Source organism: Macrotis lagotis, chromosome 8, assembly GCF_037893015.1.
Source record: "Macrotis lagotis isolate mMagLag1 chromosome 8, bilby.v1.9.chrom.fasta, whole genome shotgun sequence".
NCBI lineage: Eukaryota > Metazoa > Chordata > Mammalia > Peramelemorphia > Peramelidae > Macrotis > Macrotis lagotis.
In genome coordinates this window covers 169,998,541-170,017,131 of record NC_133665.1, presented here as the reverse complement: position 1 = coordinate 170,017,131, position 18,591 = coordinate 169,998,541, and the positions used below count along the sequence as shown (strand labels likewise).

Genomic DNA, 18,591 nt, shown 5'->3' with positions numbered 1-18,591 from the left:
AAGCCCAAGCTCTCCACCCTGGGACATTCCTTTTATTGGAAGCCGATGAGCCAACAAATGCCCCCTCTAAAGGCAATTATTCATTCAGAAGTTAAACGAAAACTCACGTACTTGTTTTTTGGCTTTGAGAGTTCTTTGGTCAGTTTTTTACACATGGCTGTAATGCTGGTGTATTTCACAAGCAAATAGCATGTCCAAGCAAGCAGTCCAGCCAGGAAGGTTGCCATCAGCGTAAAGATGAAGGGGATGTACCAGTCATTGGAACTGTATGTATTTATAGATGTGTATATAATGGTCACACCTTTCTTTTGCTGATAAATAACATAGCAAAAAACACAAAGCATTAGGCAATGTTTTCAGACAGTATTTTCTTACATTTAATAGGATTCATCTATATATAACAAATTACATGTGGTGCTCTGTGTAATATAGATGGACATCTATACCACAAAATAACAGAATTTCACATTTAGAAGGAAATTCAGCAAGTATCAAGCTCCTGAATAAAAAGGAATCCTCACTACAACAAACCTGAAATGGGGTCACCCAGTGTCTGTTGGTACACTTCCAAACTGGGGAGGCTACCACTGCCATAACCAACCCATTCTAGTCGTGGGTGATGCTCACAGCGAACTTGGGAAGCTTTCTCACAGCAACATCAAATTTTCCTCTTTGCAACTTGCCTTCACTTCCATCTTGTTCTGCTTCCTGAGTCCAAACAAAATAAGTCTAACTTCCACATCACATGTCTTCAAATACTTAAAGCTGACCATCATATCCCCACTGAGCAATTTCCTTATAAAATCGAAACAACTTTCAACTAGGCCTCTAATGGTATAGACTCAATAGTCTTCCATATTCTAGCTATCTTCCTCTGGATGCTCTATAGGTTATCCATGCCCTTTTCCAAATTGACATACTCAGAAGCAAATCAATATTCCAGTTGTGATCTGGCCAGAGCAGGGTACAATGGGGCCATTATCTCTTTGTTCATAAATGCTATAGCTCTCTTAATGTCATTAGTCATTTTGCTATTCTTATCATATCCACTATTGATTAACATGGACTTTGTAATCCACTAAACCCCTTACATTTTTCTCAGACACACTGCAGTGTAATCAGATATCCCTATCTTAATCTTTTCAAATGGATTTTTTAGCCCAAATGTAAGTCTATATTTATCCCTATAATATGTATGTATTTATCTGTGTGAGATCATGACCCAAAAAAACACATATCTATATTGTATATACATATTCAAACACACATATATAAATTTATACACATACTATATATATATATATATATATATATATATATATATATATATATGTAAGGGTCCAAGACAGAGTCCTAGGAGACATCAAAATTTAGTAAACTTGACCTAGATGGATTCAACAAAGAACACAAAAAGGATTATCCAGACAGGTAAGAGGAGAACCAGGAGAGACCAAAATCACAATAACAAAGAGAGAGATTAGCATTCATAAGAGGATGATTGACAGTGTGAAACACTGTAGGAGAGGTCAAGAAAGATGAGGATTCAATTTTACAAATAAGAAATCATTGAGAATATAATATATATATATATATATATATTGGAAATATATAAAAAAGGGAAATTTCGGCTGAATGTGGTAGTCAAAAGACGGACTTCTTGTTCATTTTTCAGTCATGTTTGATTCTGCGTGACCCAATGTGAGATTTTCTTGGCAAAGATATTGCAGTGAATGACCATTTCCTTCTCTGGCTCATTTTTTACAGTCCAGAAGCTGAGGCAAAGTTAAATGACTTGTTCAAGGTCAAGAGGAGAAAGAAAAGGAAGTGGAGACACTGATTACAGACAGCCTTTTCAAAGAATCAAAAGCATTTAGCAAAAACTAGGAAAGGCATGCAATGCGAGATAGCAGGGATCAAATGAGGACTTCTTAAGTTGAGAGGCACAAATATATTTCTAGACAGTAGGGAAGCATGGGGAGATAAGGATTAAAGATACTGAGACAGAAGGGATGATAGGGCAATATTCTGGAAAAAACAGAATGGAATTAAATTACTTGTACATCGGGAGGGGTTTGCCTGTAGCATATGATACAAAGAGAAATAAGATATTGATGCAAGGTTTTTGAGGAATGTGAGATGAAGAGGAGGAGAAAAGAGATACTTTCAATTTTTTTCATAAAATATGAGTCAAGATACTGAGAGATCCAGGGTTATAAATATCTAAGTGTTTCAAATAAGAATTGCCAAAACTGCAAAAAAAAAAAAGAAAAGAAAAAAGAAATGGCAAAACTATATAGGACATAGTTAATCTCAATCTTTATTGATTAGGAAAGACTTCAAGCTCTTGCTGTGCCTCGGGATAGTCATTAGGAATGCCATTTCTTGCTTGATTAGCATCTAACAATTGGTTTATTTATATCCATATGTGACAAAAACTAATTATCAGTGACTACTTTCACAAAGTTGACTACAGTTGTCTTTACTGGCCCCACCCCACCCACATTCTATGTTCTCTGATCACAAATTGGTACATTCTCTCATCCTATCGGCTACGCAGAGACATAACAGTACTCAAAACAGGCACTATAAATATATGGGAGAGAGTATATGATTGAAAACAGAGCTGAGGTAAGAAAGGTAATTACTGGGAAATCAGAAGGTGAAAATGAATAGAAAAAAAGAATTTTACTTTGTATAATTTTTCACATGAGAATGCCAATATTTCTTTAGCATTTCTCTTTGGATGTCACCAGGATGAGGTGACAAATGGGAGCAGCAACTTCGTATAATGTTATATTGGGGTCAAAAGAAGACCTGAATTGAACACTCCACCCCAACCTAGGCACTTGCTGTGAGACCATAAGACAAATCCCTTAAACTTCTAAAGTTCAGTTTTCTCATCTGTAAATTGAGGGTTATAATACCTCCGGTATCTACTTCACAGGGTAATTATCAATCTCACATTTAATAAAGTATCCAAGGCATTTTCTTCTATCACTTAAAGCTTCTACAACCTGGTCCTACCTGATTTGAATTTTTTTCATATTATTTCCCTTCACAAAGTCTCTATTACCATCTCCCTAGATAATATTTTCTCTCCCATCTCTTTGCATTAGCTGGCTCCCATTCCCTGAATGTGCTCTCTCCTAACTTCTATCTTGATTGTTATCAGTCAGTCATGTCTGACTCTTCTTGACCCATTCGAGGTTTTCTTGGTTTGCCATTTCCTTCTCTAGCTTATTCTATAGATGAGGAAACTGAGGCAGAGCTAAGTGATTTGCCCAGGGTCACACAGCTAGTAAGAATCTGAAACCAGTCTTCCTGATCCAAGGCCCATAGTTCTAATCACTGAGCCATCTAGCTGCCTCTGCCTCTATCTTAATTTCCTTTAAATACAGTTCAGAGCTTTCCTGTTTGCCCTGGGTTTTTTGGTTCTCTCTCTCTTTTTTGGAATTACAGATATAGTTACAATCTTTTTCAAACCCCTCATTTTACAGATGAGGAAACTGAAACTCAAATAGATTAGGTGATTTGCCCAAGGTCATTCAACTACTAAGAGACAACGATGGGATTTGAACTTAGGTCCTCTGATTCCAAATTCAATGCTCTTTCTGTTTACTTATCTTTGTACATTATATTCTTTAGTAGACTGTTAGCTCTTTGAAGTCAGGAATTATTTCATTTTTGTCTTTGTAACCCCAATTCCTAGGACATAAAAGGGTACTTATTACATTTTTTGACTAGCATTGAATCCAACTTTAAATTATTATGTGACTTAGTTATTGCTATAAACCACATTTATAGAAATATAAGCATGCAGAGATTATTGGTGCATGTAATCATAATAACATGGAAAGAAGGAAGGGTAATCCACCTATGGATAACCTTTCTAACTTTAACTTGGGCATTCTGATGCTTCATTATGTTAATTAAAATATTAATTTATTTTATTTTGATTTAATTATTTTGGGCAGCTAGGTGGTATAGTGGATGGAATGCCAGACCTACAGTCAGGAAGACTAATCTTCCAGAGTTAAAATTTTGTCTCTCTAAGTTTATGACCCTGCATCTGTCATGTAGTCCTGCTTGCCTCAGTTTCCACATCTATAAAATGAAATGGAGGAGGAAATGGCAAAATACTCTCATAGTTTTGCCAAGAAATGGGGACACAAAGAGTGAGAGATGACTGAAAAATGAGTAAACAACAAATACATTCTTTTACTTCTCATATTCCTTTGCATGTAAATCTTCTAAAAAATCACATTTTAATACCTACTTTAGTCCCTTTTGCCCTCAACCCCTCTCTCCTGTCTGACTATAAATCTTTAAGATAATATACTGTCTTATTTATCTCTACATCATGAATAGAACATAGATAGTGCATGTAGTAGTCATTGAATAGATTTTTATTGAATGAATGTGAATCCCCATGCAACAGTCCCAGAAAATTAAATTCTACAATGCTTTACTTCAAAATTGGTAACCGGAGGAGCAGGTGTATTTTGTTGTATCACAGAAACATCTATCATAACAGTCCCTGTTTGGGGATACACAACTTGACCGTGCTGCAAATTGTCATCAGTAATATGCACCACAAGATGATAGTGCTGGTGAGAATCTGTTCCAGACTCAAAGTTAAAAGGATTTTTCACAATTAACTTTGGGGCACTTGAGCCCCGAGTAGGATCAAATCCAAAGTGTTGATTTTCATTTCCTGAAAAAAGAAAATAATTAAATGATGATCATCCCAGAAGTATACAAAATCAATCTTTTACCCTTTCTGATTCCTAGAAATGCATATGACTTTAGAAAGTCAGAGAACTTGAAGGAAAGACTTCAGAGGTCATCGAGTCTGACCCAAACTCAGCAATGGTGTCCATGAAAACAAATTCAGAAGTGATCATCCAGGCTTGGTTCAAGGGAAGTCTATTGCCACCTTAACTAATTTATATTTTAGGGGAAGGCATAATTATTGGGAAGTTACTCTATATTTCAAACCTATCCTTCCAACTGTTGCTTCTAGATCTGCCTTCTGGGACCAAGGAAAATAACTCTAATAATTTATCGTACGGCAACTCTTTAAATAACCTGAAGGCAGCCCTCATGCCCCCTTTCCAATTTGTCTTATTTTCTTCAGGTTAAAAATATTCAACTCCTTTGAATAATCCTCCTATGAAGTGAACCCACATTTCTTGGTCAACTTCAGTTAATGCTCTCCGGCCTATCAAAATCCTTTCTGGAATATGAGTACAATACTGGGTGTCTGCACTGTGTACCATATTATACTGTTAGTGCTACACTTTTTACACCTGAACACTAAGTTCTCTTATTTCAACCTTACAAAGACTTAATTTGAGATTTAGATGACTTATCAGTTCAGTTATTTACAATATCATGCTAGTGGGGACCTGGGTTTCCTCCTTACTTAATCAGTTAGTTTCACTGTATTTTATGATCAGAATCGGTACCCCTTGACTCTTTAGTCATCTTACAAATATGTACATGATGTCACAAAAGGAAAACATTGATTCCTTGTAAATCTCTCTGCAGAAAAACAGAACTAGGCATCAGACATACTGATCCTAAGTGGACAGTATCACTATGTGAAGGACTTGAACGACTTTTTGAAGTTAGCACCATGGACAGCACATTTAGACCCCTGAACCACAACTCCCCAGCTTTTCTGCAGAGGTTGTTTCTAAATAGACAAAGCAATATGAAAGATCACTCTGTGATAAAAGGAATTTTTCTGGATACAAATTTTTAAAAGGTTTTAAACTACTTTGAGAAAAATAAATAATATTATATTTACCAAATTGGACACAACTAATTCACATGAGATGATTGTTATAAATGTTGTTACCTCTGTAGCCAGCTTGATTCACCTTCCTTTTCAAAATGCATGCTAAAATTCCCTACCAGAAACTATCTCAAAGCGCATTTCAGTATTCCGTGAGTCTCTGTCATGGCAGCTTAGCTTGAAGCTGTTGACGTTTGTTCCAGCAGCGACATTGTCAAAAATGACTGCCTTATATTTAGATGGTTTGCAGACAGGCGCTTCGTCATTCTCATCTTTTATGTCAATTGTAACCTGTCAGCAGTCCAAAAGAAAGAAACTTCATGTCCACATCATATGGCTATTTATACACAAAACCAGAAATAAACATGTGGGTAGATGGTGATTGTCTGAGATTCTAATTTAAAAAAGAAAACTTCAGGATTTTGATGTAAGATGTACACCATGAATACAGGTCCTGTCTGTCAGCTTCCTTGTCATTCACTGATCTACCTTGCCCTGGGCATCAAGGAGAAGGGCCATGGGACTCATTAAAACATCCTGTAGATATTCTAAAAGTTTATATCAATAAGATTAGCTAATGTTAAATTGTACTTTGAGAGTTATAAAGTTTACGTACATGGTCTCATTTATCTTTATAAAAATCCTATGAGGGGTTCATTATTATTATTATTATTATCATCCTCATTTTACTGAAGAGAAACAATATTTCTTAACAATATTCCCAGGATCACACAAGATTAACACATAGGATTAAAATTCAGGTCTTCCTGACTCAAGGTTCAACATGTTGCCCTCTATGCCATCAAGTTGCCTTATACTGGTGGAAAATTAATGGAAAATCTCAGTCTCCCCCCCCCCAAAAAAAGGTCATAAGCCTTAAGTTCTTCAAATATCTGTGATTAATAATAAGCAATTTTTTCTTCCTCTTATTGGATTTGGTTGATTTCCTTCAAGGTAAAGCCTCAAATATATCAAGTATATATGCTGATGGAAACAGTTATCACTTCAGAATGTGTTATGACCATAATTAGAAGCTGCTCTCATACTTTCTTAATTAAAATATCATGAAATTGTGGTAATTTACATGAAAAAGATCAAAATATCAAGGATTATAAATGTCAGTGATCAAACACCAGCCGGCCTAGAAAGGTTATCTGCCTACTTCCTAGATAAATAATGATTTTTTTTCTCTACAATATTCACAAAGGAAAAACTTGTTTTGATTATAATGGCAAGGATATTCTATGGATGTGTTTATTTTATATAATTTTAATAACTTAGACAAATTGCTGGGAGGATTACTAAACAAAAGCTCTTTCTCTTAAGTGCATGTGCCTTAGTTTCTTGCTTGATGCTTTCATTTCAATTCAACAAGCATCTTTTAAACACCTACTAGAAGCTAGTCATTATGCTAGGTTATAGAAACACAAATACAAAAAGAGATAGTGCCTGCTTTCAAGAAGTTTGCCCTCTACTAAGGGCACATGTTCACCAGAAAATTAATATGGGATATATATACAAGCTAACCCAGTGATTAGGAGAAGAAGGACTAACAAAGGTTAAGGTTTCTTGAAGGAGACATCATTTGAACTAGTAAAGCAGGTCTTTCAAGAGGTATGGCGGCAAAAGAGGTAATGATAGAGGCTGCACTGGGCTGGAGTCAGGAGTACCTGAGTTCAAATCCAGCCTCAGACACTTAATAATTACCTAGCTGTGTGACCTTGGGCAAGCCACTTAACCCCATTGCCTTGCAAACCCCCCCAAAAAAAGAGGTAATGACTCATAGAAGGAGGAACAGAAAATGAACCCATTTGGTTAGAACATAGAGTATGTGAGGGAGAACAATAGATGTCTGTCATGGGAAAAAAATAGATAGATATGGATGGATGGATGGATGAATAGAATCTGGCTCACAATAAAACCAAATTATGAAGGACTTCAAATAGAAAACAGAAATTTGTATTTTAAAGGAAAAGAAGACCTAAAAAAAGAAGTTTCTCTTTTTTTAATTTTAGAAAGATTTTACAATTTTTCCCCCAATCTTGCTTCCCTCCCCCACCGCCACAGAAGGCAATTTGTTAGTCTTTACATCATTCCCATAGTATGCATTGATCTAAGCTGAATGTGATAAGAGAGAAATCATATCCTTAAGGAAGAAATAAATAGTATGAGATATTTAAGAAACTTCTGCTGTATCTCATACTAAAAGTTTCTTAAATAGAGTTTCTTAAATGTGATTAGACCTCCTGATATTCTTGACTAAGAATATCATAAATAGATTGTAAAGATATGGGAGAAAGGGAGGGAGGATATTAGTGAAGGGAGGAGGGAAAAGAAGGAGGAAGGAAAGAAAGAAGAAATGAAGGAAGGGAGGAAAGAGAGAGGCAAGCAGGGAGGGAGGGAGGACTTATTAAGCAGCTACTATGTTCTGTCCCCAGGGCTAAGTCCTGGGGACACAAATATAAGAGAAAAAGATAGTTTCTGATCTTGAGGAGTCTGCATTCTAAGGGAGAAAAAAAAAGATGAGAGATAATGAGAACATGAAATAATGTACTTACAATGAGAATTTTTAAAAAAGGTATACATGGAAACAATGTAAAGATTGGCAAATTGCCTTCTGTAGTGAGGGGGGAGGAAGTAAGATTAGGGGGGAAATTGTAAAACTCAAAATAAATAAAATCTTTTAAAAAAAGTAAAAAGGTATAGGGGCGGCTAGGTGGCGCAGTGAATAGAGCACCAGCCTTGGAGTCAGGAGTACCTGGGTTCAAATCTGGTCTCAGACACTTAATAATTACCTAGCTGTGTGGCCTTGGGCAAGCCACTTGACCCCATTCATTGCCTTGAAAAATCTAAAAAAAAAAAAAAAAGGTATAGATACAAGAAATGCTTCATAGATGGAACTAACAAGAGCTGAAAAATGCTTAAGCAAAATATGAAAGGTGTCTTTTACATTATGAAAATAGGTAAGTGGAAGAAAAATGATGTTCCTGACAGAAATGGGGAAGTTAGAACACAAGAGGGTTTCAGGAGAACAATGATGAGTACTGTTTGGGGCATATAGAATATTACTTTCCTATGATACCTTTGTTGCTGTTCAATCTTTTTTTCAGTCTTGTCTTACTCTTTTTGAACCCATTTTGCGGTTTTCTTGGCAGAGATATTGGACTCATTTATCATTTTCTTCTCCAATTCATCTTATAGGTGAAGAAATTGAGGTTAGTGACTTGTCCAAGGTCAAACAGCTAGCAAGTATCTGAGATCAGAATTGAATTTAGGAAGATGAGTCTTCCTGAATCAGACCTGGCAGTCTAACCACTGCACCACCTAGCTGTTCCTTCATACATGAATGTGTCAAATAGGAAGTTAAAATAGCTAATTCTAGGCTCAAGGGAAAGATGAAGATTTGATATCTAAATTTAGGTACCATCTTATAGAGGTAGTAACAAATATTCTGAATCTGTTCCTTTTAGTTTCACTTCTTCTCAATGCCTTCTTCAGTTTTTAAATGTCAGAGACCAGAGAAAATTTATTCAAAGATTTTTTGAGCATTCTTCTAAATTCTAATGAATAATGAAGATGTTCACTATTTGGTTCTCTTCTAGTGAATTGTCAAGTTAGCTTAACTTTGCTGATAAATCACATTTCTATGATACTTAATATATAATTACCTGGCTGTGTGGCCTTGGGCAAGTCACTTGACCCCATTGCCTTGCCAAAAAAAAAAAAAAAAAACTCTATGAGATGTCAGGTATTATTTTCTCTATTTTGCAGATGGAGAAACTAAGACTCAAGGAAGGGAAATGACTTTTCAATCCTGCACTGTTATTAAATGGGTCTAGACTGGAACCCAACCAAATCTTCTGACTGTAAATCTAGTGCTCCCACCAACACTAATGTGAAAGTTGTGTGAAAGTCTACCTTCTTCAAAGAGCCTTTTTCTACTCCTCAACATTTTAGTTCTCTCTTCTTCCTTAAATTATCTTATTTTTGCTTATTTCATTCAACTCAACAAATATTAAAATTTCCTACTATTTTCAAAACACTACTTGACACTAAACTAAGGATACCAAGGTTTTTTTTAAAAAAAAAAAAAGGAAGCAGGGGCGGCTAGGTGGCACAGTGGATAGAGCACCGGCCCTGGAGTCAGGAGTACCTGAGTTCAAATCCAATCTCAGAGACTTAATAATTACCTAGCTGTATGGCCTTGGGCAAGTCACTTAATCCCATTGCCTTGCAAAAACTAAAACTAAAATAAAATAAAATAAAATAAAATAAAATAAAATAAAAAAGGAAGCAGTCCTTGCCCTGAATAAGTTTACATTCTACTCTAATCAAATATTTTCCTCATTAAATTTAAGTTTATATGTTTTGTTTACTTACCATGGTAACAGCTGTCCGTGGATGAGCTTGATCACAATCCACAGCTTCTATGGTGAGGTTATATTGCTTCACAGATTCATAGTCTGGCTGGGTGGTCAGTTCTATCATTCCAGTTAGTGGATGAATCCAGAATTTTCGAATAATCTGAGTGTCTCCTCTGATTATTTTATACCTCAAACAGTTCAATGGACTGTCTTCATCAAAAGCAGTCACTCTTCCAACTTCATAAGAGGCTGTAAGTTAATACTTCAAATGATTAGTCTATTTAATTTAAAAAATCCCTTATATTCACCATATGTCAATGATCTAGAATCTAACCACATCTTTAATATCAAATAGTAGAAAATTCTGCAAAATATAGATCCAAGTTTTGAAACAAAAGTCAATTTTAAACAATGCAATATCTTTACATAACCAAGACACTAAAAAAGAAGAGTTTCATCTCTTCACCACAACAAAGTTATAATGTGGGTCAAGAATAACATTGTAGACTTTCAAGATTTTCTCAAGAAAGACATTTGATAAATTATGAAAACATGGTATAAAAGTGAGTTGATGCCATTGTTCTTATAACTTTAGAATATTCCATCCCATTGGTCTATGGATGATTGATTTTAGGACATGAACTTTATCCTTTTTTGCTGCACAATTGATTGGATTTTTTGTGGTCCTTCATTCTCAATGAGGATCAAAATCACATCACAATATTAGAGTCCAGTTAACATGTGAGACTGGTCAAACCAATAAGAGTTTGGAATGCTCAGGGTCAGGGGCAGTTAGGTGGAGCAGTGGATAGAACACTGACCCTTGAAGTCAAGAGGATCTGAGTTCGAATTTAATCTCAGACCCTTGATACTTACGAACTGTATGACCTTGGGCAAGTCACTTAACCCTGATTACCTCACAATCCTGGGCAATCATCTAGCCACTGTACCCAGATGGCTCTGGAGGAGGAAGTGAGGCTGGTGACACTGCTCAGCATCCCTTTACTCAAATCCAATTCATGTGCATGTTATGGTCTTCCCTAATGTCATGGTCTTCTTTGAGAATGAAAGACAAACAGCGAAAACAGCAATCACAGGTCAAGCACAAACAGCTCAAATGCCGTCTGTGGCAAGGGGTCTTTCCCAGTTTCCCCCTCCTGCTAGACCCTTTCCGCTGAGTAATGTTCATTTCTTTTGAATGTATCACATAACTTGTTGCATTTAATCATGTCCAATTCATTGTGCCCTATGACTTGCCAAAAAATATTGGAGAGTTTGCCATCTTCTTCTCCAGTAGATTAAAGTAAACAGAGGTTAAATTATTTGAGTCATGTAACTAGTTAGTGTCTGAAACCAGATTTGAACTAAGGTCTTCCTGACTCCAGACCCAGTATTCTCACCACTGAGCAATCAAACTGCTCATCATATATCTTCATATTTACAAACATGCTATCTTCCCTCATTAGAATGTAAGCTCCTTGACAGTAGGAGCTAGATTTGCTCTTTTTCTGTATCAAGCACTTAGCACAGTGTCTTAAACATAGTGAATGCTTAATAAATGTTTGTTGATGGACTGAATGTAAATGCATTGCATATATAATTTACATTCTGTCAATGAAGGCATTCTTAGAGGAGAAGCCTCTAGTCATCAGGAGTTCAGTAAACAAAACAAATATCTCAAAACCAGTCAGACCCTACTCATGAATAATGAAGAAATTGCCCAAAGTTGCAAATCGCAAATACCAAAATTTCAACCTCTTGGTTGCCTGAAAGATATTTTTTAAAGAGCCTTCAATGTGGCATGCCTTATATAAATATATCCAAAGGAATAAAGGTTAAAATTCCAATCTGCCTCATACAGTCCTGGGCAGAAATTGTGTCTTTTTCACATACAGCACTTGGTTAAATATACTGGAAAGCTTATAGTCTTCTGTAGGTGTTAAATTAACCTTTCAATAAAAACTTAGAGCTATCTTGAGCATCCCCAGCTAAAGTTTAAAATAGAGTGATTATGAAACTCTCTGTAAGACTGCCAAGTTTCTTCATCAAAAACTATTGTAAATGAAATGTTTTCCCATAAGACTTAAATCCCAGCATGATATGATCCTCATTTACTTTCTTTTAAATAATTTCTGATGCAGGAAATTTTTCCCTCTAATTTTTTTTCTTCCCAGAAGCTTTCCATCAATGAGAGATTCAGGTGGGTGTCGCATATCATCAGAGAAAATTACCTTAAATATTTTAGATTCTCATAATTTCATTCCCCCAAAAAAGCTTCTTGTAGTCATCAGCCTACCACTCAAGTTTCTAATCAGAGTCATATGAAAGGAGACTATTTTCCATGTTAAAACATTTTTGAAACACCTTCAGAGGTTGTAGGTTAAATCTTTCAGGCCCTGGGTATAGCTTTGTACAAGAGCATTTTTATCCCTCCCTCCTCCACTTGTTAGCAAATAATCTGTTTTCCAATCATGTGGTCTTTATAGGAAACTAGAACTGAGTCCTAGAACTATAAATTACTATAGTATCAGCCCTCTGCAGCATCACCTCACTGATGCAGATGGGCCCACATTTTAAGAAAACCATTTATAGCAATGTCACACTTTTGTAATGTTATGTGCCTAATGGACTTTATGAAACATAGTTAAGAATTAAGAAGTAAACAAAGAAAGGAAAAAGTGAGTGAAGATAAAAATTGTCACTTGTTCAAAGCCACACAGTAAGATGGGAGTGTAACCAAGGGTTCTTAGCTTGTTTTTTTTTAATATTCTGATAACTATATTTCAATATATTTGATTTTTTATATTATATATTTTTTATTTTAAATAAATTTTTAAAATATGATTCTGTAAATGGGTCCTTAGATTTCACCAGACTACCAAAGGATTGTCCATGACCCAAAAACAAGAACCACTGATGGAGAGGGAAGGTTAGAATCTGAGCCATCTGAATCTTGGTCACTAGTCCTTACTCACTTTGTTATAAGAATATTGTGAGGATCAATGATTGCAAAATAAAAAAAAAACTCATAAAAACACATCCATGAATCTCCTTCAGAGTCTATGAACTCTTTGGAAACAATTCCAATTATTCTGATGATTTGGTTCTCAGCTGCACAGCCTAGAAGCCATAAATTAGAAGTCTGCCAGAGTCAAACACATTCACAATAAAAGGAAGGAAGGAAGGAAGGAAGGAAGGAAGGAAGGAAGGAAGGAAGGAAGGAAGGAAGGAAGGAAGGAAGGAAGGAAGGAAGGAAGGGAGGAAGGAAAGAAGGAAGGGAGGGAGCTAGGGAGGGAGGGAGGAAAGGAGGAAGGAGGGAGGAAGGGAGAAAGGGAGGAAAGGAGGAAGGAGGGAGGAAGGGAGAAAGGGAGGAAGGAAGGGAAGGAGGGAGGGAGTGAGGAAGGGAGACAGAAAGAGGGAATGAATGAGGGAAGGAAGGAAGGAAGGAAGAAAGAAAGAAAGAAAGAAAGGAAGGAAGGAAGGAAGGAAGGAAGGAAGGAAGGAAGGAAGGAAGGAAGGAAGGAAGGAGGGAGGGAGGAAGCCAACAGAAGAAAAAGTGAAGTTTTTTTAAAAGTATAATATGACAACTATAAAAATACAACAATCTGAGATTGTTTGGTGCGTTGTTTGACTTGAGCAAGGTTGCAGAGGCAATAAGCAACAGAGACAGAATTTAGACTCCCATCTTCTGATTCTAAATCCAAGACTCTTTTTTATTATACCATACTAATATAGTCCTTGATTGAGTATTCTGCACTAGTAGGGAGGAGTACAGCTAGATGATATAGTGGCTAGAGTCCTGGGTCTGCAGTCAAAAAAAAAATCATCTTTCTGAGCACAGACACTTACAAACTTTGTGGCCTTGGGCAAGTCCCTTAATCCAGATTGTCTCAATTTTCTCATACATAAAATGAGCTGGAGAAGAAAATGGCAAATCATTCTAGTTTCTTTGTCAAGCGTACCTCAAATGAGATCACAAAGAATTAGACTTGAGAGAAAAAATGAAACAACCACCACCGATTATTTTGGACTGGAGCTATGATGTCCATTGAAGAGGAAACTCTCTATCTATGCAGATTGGCTCAATTCAGTTTTACTTAGAGAGTAATCTAGAGAAAAGTAAGGTTCATATAGGTAAGATGTGTCATAGATGACATTTGAACTCAAATTTCACTGATGTTGAGATTGGTTCTCTATGCACTACACTACTAGCTTAATAACAAATAATCAAATCATTGTTTAATAATTGAATTGAATAAAAATGGATTTTTGCCTATTTTGCAGATGTATGATAGATTCAGAAAGATTACTAGAAATAGTCCAAAACTGCACAGGGAAGGTAAATTTAGATTCTAAGTTTAGAATTCATTCATCCCAAAACTCAGAGGAACTGTTGATATCCCAAAGATGTAAAAAATATTGGGGGAGGAGGGACAAGAATCTATTTGTTTAAAAAACTATTTAGAGCAGCTTTTTTGTAGTGGCTAAGGATACCCCTCAATTGGAGAATGACTATGATTGTGATAGAATATTGTTGTGCCATAAGAAATGACAAGCAGTATAGTCTCAGAAAAACCTGGAAAGATTTAATGAACTGATGCATAATGAGGTGAACAGAACCAGAAGAATGCTGAAACATAGTATTATATGATGAACTATAAATGACTAAGTTATTCTCAATAATAAAATGATCCAAGACAATCCCAAATGACTAATAGTAAAGCATACTATCCAACTCTCCAAAAAGAACTAATGCTGCTTAAAATATAGACTGAATCATGCTTTGCTTCACTTTATTTCTTTCATTCTTTTATCTTGTATATGATTCTTCTTGTACAAAATAACTAACATGGAGATATTTCCCAAAATTGCTTATATATAACCTATATCTGATGGCTTACTGTCTCAGGGAGAAGGGAGGTGAGGAAGGAATAGAATTTGGAACTCAAAACTTTTTAAAAAATGTTAAAGCCCATTTTAACATGTAGTTGGAGAAAAAATAAAATATATTAAAAATGAAAAAAATAAAAGTCAGGTGAACAAGCATTTATCAAGCACCTACTACATGTGGGGCACTATTGCTATAAGGATCTATTGATTATAAGTTCCTTGAGGACAGGTTCTGGTTTTTGGCTTTTTCTGTATCCCCAATACACAGTTCCTGGTATGCAATAGGCGCTTCATAAATGCTTATTGAATTGAAGTCAATAAGAATGAATATGAAAATATTTTATAAAATGTAAAATACTCTATTAAAAGAATTCCATCCAAATACAAATATTAAGCACCTGGTGTTTACCAGACACTTTGCTAAGTTCTGGGGATACAAAAAAAAGTACCGTTTCTATCCTTAAGGAATTTACATTCTATTTATCAGATAATATATAAACAGACAAGTTTAATTCAGAACATAGGAACAAAGAAGGGTGTCAAACAAAGAGTTCAGAGAAATTGAAAGGAGACAGTCCTAATAGACAAAAGTATCAGGGAAGGCTATAGAAGATCTTTCTATTATTACTCCTTAGCTTACCTCCTGATGTTTCTGGAACAGTGAACGAGTAACTTGAAGGCCTAAAAACTGGACTAAATTCATTTGAAGGAACAACTTCCACAATGATTGTAACAGTTACTGTGAAAAAAATAAAAAACAAGCAAGGGGTTTAGACTTTGGATTAGTTAATCATAAGGTCTAGATATCATTGAATTAAAAAAGAAAAGGTCAAAACTCTTTTCTCCTTAACTGATCCTATTTGACAATCACAAACCCCATCCATTGCCAGGGAACCTTTGGCTCTCCTCTGTAATTTGTGAGGCAGTGTTGTGGAGCTGACCCCCAGACCAGATATCCTGGGGTTCAGGTCTTATCTTTGCCCGACTAGGAGTCGGCCTCTACAAGTCATTCAACATCTTAGTAGTCGAGGCCAGGATCAAATAGAAACAGGAGACACTAAACTATTTATAATTATTCTTGCACCTATTGACTTAGAAAACCACATGCTAATATTACCTACATTCTATTATGTTTTCATTTTGTTAAATAGACAAAGCCTTGACACTGACTAGGTCTGCCTCTGCTCCTCTATTCTTTGTCTCTTTTTTTCTCATTCACAATCCTTCCAGTACTCAGAATCCTCTTGGCCTCCTCTACTCTTCTTTTCTCTACAATCAATTTTTTTTTAACTAGACCTGTTAATTCCTTAGGAGCAAGAGGTACAAAAATAGAAGTGAAACCATTCTCAAGATAGTAGACCTAAGGGGCAGCTAGGTGGCCCAGTAGATAGAGCACCGGCCTTGGAGTCAGGAGTACCTGAGTTCAAATCCAGCCTCAGACACTTGATAATGACCTAGCTGTGTGGCCTTGGGCAAGCTACTTAACCCCACTGCCTTGAAAAATCTAAAAAAAAAAAAAGATAGCAGACCTATCCAAAACACTCTATTGTTTTGGTCCCCATATAGGGCAACATGAAGGCAGGGTTAACTTTATACACAATAAATGCTATTTTGTTTATATTGCTTAAACCAGTATAATGGAACACACAGCATGGAAACTCCTTCTCCCAATGCAGATCAACAACTTCTCAATATCTTATAGTCTTCCAGAATTGTCCAAGAGATTCTAAAAGATAAAGTGACTTACCCAGGGAGACAAAGAATAGAGGGGTGGAGGCAGACCTAGTCATCAGCTTTGTCTAGGGCAGAAACTAGTTTATGTGCTTACCCACCACCCCAGGCTCTGATTTATATCATCAGATCATACATATGTAACTGGAAGGGTCTTAGAGACCATTTAATTCAATATTCCTATTTTAGAAATAAGAATACTAAAACCCAGGGAAATTTATTGATTTATCCAAAGTTCTTCATGGCAGGACTTGACAGAGTTGGAATTTGCCCCCTTCTAGCAGACTTGAAGAGTCCAAATTTCCCTCTCTCCAGTGACCTGATTGATTCTCAGCTAATTTCAAATGCTTCCCACGCACAGATATTCATATTCATCCCTGCCAGAGACCAACTGATCAAAAGTCATTTGAGACATTCATATTTTCAAACCTGCAAATTGGGGGAAAGCATTCAGATTAGAGAAGTGCTCTATTTAGTCTGCAATTAGACATCATTTATCCTTTAAGTCTCTTGAATGTACAGAGTTCTTTGAATGTTATCTCCCCCACTTTGAATGGGAGCTCCCTGAGGGAGTTTTACCCTTTCTCTGTATCTTCAACACTTGGCATGGTATCTTGTCCAAAGTGAGTGTTTTATAATTGTTTATAATGAGAAGCAAACATGAAAAGTTACTCAAAGTTCGTGAATTGATCATTAAATTAAAAAAGAATGATTAGCAGAAGGCAAAGATGGGTACTAATCAATAGGTAACATGGTGTAAGGGGAAGGAGTAGTTAAAAAAACTTGGAATCATGAGTTCAAATCCTAACTCTGACACTCAGTAGCAGGGTGACCATGAGTAAGTCACTTAATTCTCTCTGATTCTCCATTTCCTTAACTGAAATGTGAAGAGAATGATCCCCTTCAATACTCACCTTATACTAAGGGTTCTTCACTTAGGTTTCATAGATTTGTTTGTTTTGTTAATATTTTAGTTATAACTTTCACCACCATATTTTGTCTCCTTCGTATTTTATTTTGTGCATTTAAAACTAGATTCCATCGAGGGGTTCAAATACTTGCCCGGACTGTTTGCCCAGTGTTCCAAGAAATACATCCCTGCCTCAGACTTGCATCATAATCATAAAGTCACGTTGTCACCAACAGGGCTCCAATGAACAGATGAGGAGAAGGCCTTTTGCAACTATCAAAGCACTGTATAAATTTCAACCAGGCTTAGAGCATCCAAGGACTCATCCACCACAGCCACGATGACATTCCACATCCATCCAGAAGAAAAATGACTTATGTCAGAACCTCAATATTTCCTTTAGTGACTGCATTCATGTGATCCAAGAGCAGGTGTTGCTAATGACTATGCCTTAACATGGGTTTTATATCATCCATAAAGAACAAACCCAGGCTAATTAGCATCTCCATAAAAATAGAATAAACCACATGTGCTGTGTTACAAGCCTCCACCATAAACAGCTGCTGGGAATGAATTAGCTTGTAGACCAGGGAAGATATGGGTTATGTACAATTGGCAAGGTTTCTTTAAGTTGGATGGGAGTGGAGGGGTGAGGTAGGATGGGCATTAAGGTGACTGGATCAGGAAAGTGGATAATGGTATAAGGATGAGAAGCCCCAGCCCAAAAGTACCTTCCTGAAAGGTCATACTGGAAATGGGCATTTTATATTAAATGCTATCAGCTCTACAATTAGAATAGTGAACTCAAATGCTTTCTGAGGAGCCGGAGATGAGCCCCAAACTGAGGAAGCCATAGGCATTAGGAACATGAAGAAGTGGAAGGAAGGTGACTCTTC

At 36.2% G+C, this 18,591-nt stretch overlaps 1 protein-coding gene across 1 annotated transcript in view; it reads right to left on the bottom strand.

Annotated features, from left to right (window-relative positions):
- Positions 1-80: 80 nt before the first annotated feature.
- The window catches only part of LOC141496577 (cadherin-related family member 3-like), a 96,692-nt gene continuing 78,181 nt past the window's right edge, over positions 81-18,591 (bottom strand). The window contains exons 11-15 of the mRNA XM_074199056.1: positions 15,695-15,793; positions 10,181-10,413; positions 5,920-6,091; positions 4,470-4,714; positions 81-311 (exon numbers count right to left, since the gene is read on the bottom strand). Coding sequence (XP_074055157.1) covers positions 81-311; positions 4,470-4,714; positions 5,920-6,091; positions 10,181-10,413; positions 15,695-15,793 — 980 coding nt within the window. The remainder of the gene's footprint in view (positions 312-4,469; positions 4,715-5,919; positions 6,092-10,180; positions 10,414-15,694; positions 15,794-18,591) is intronic.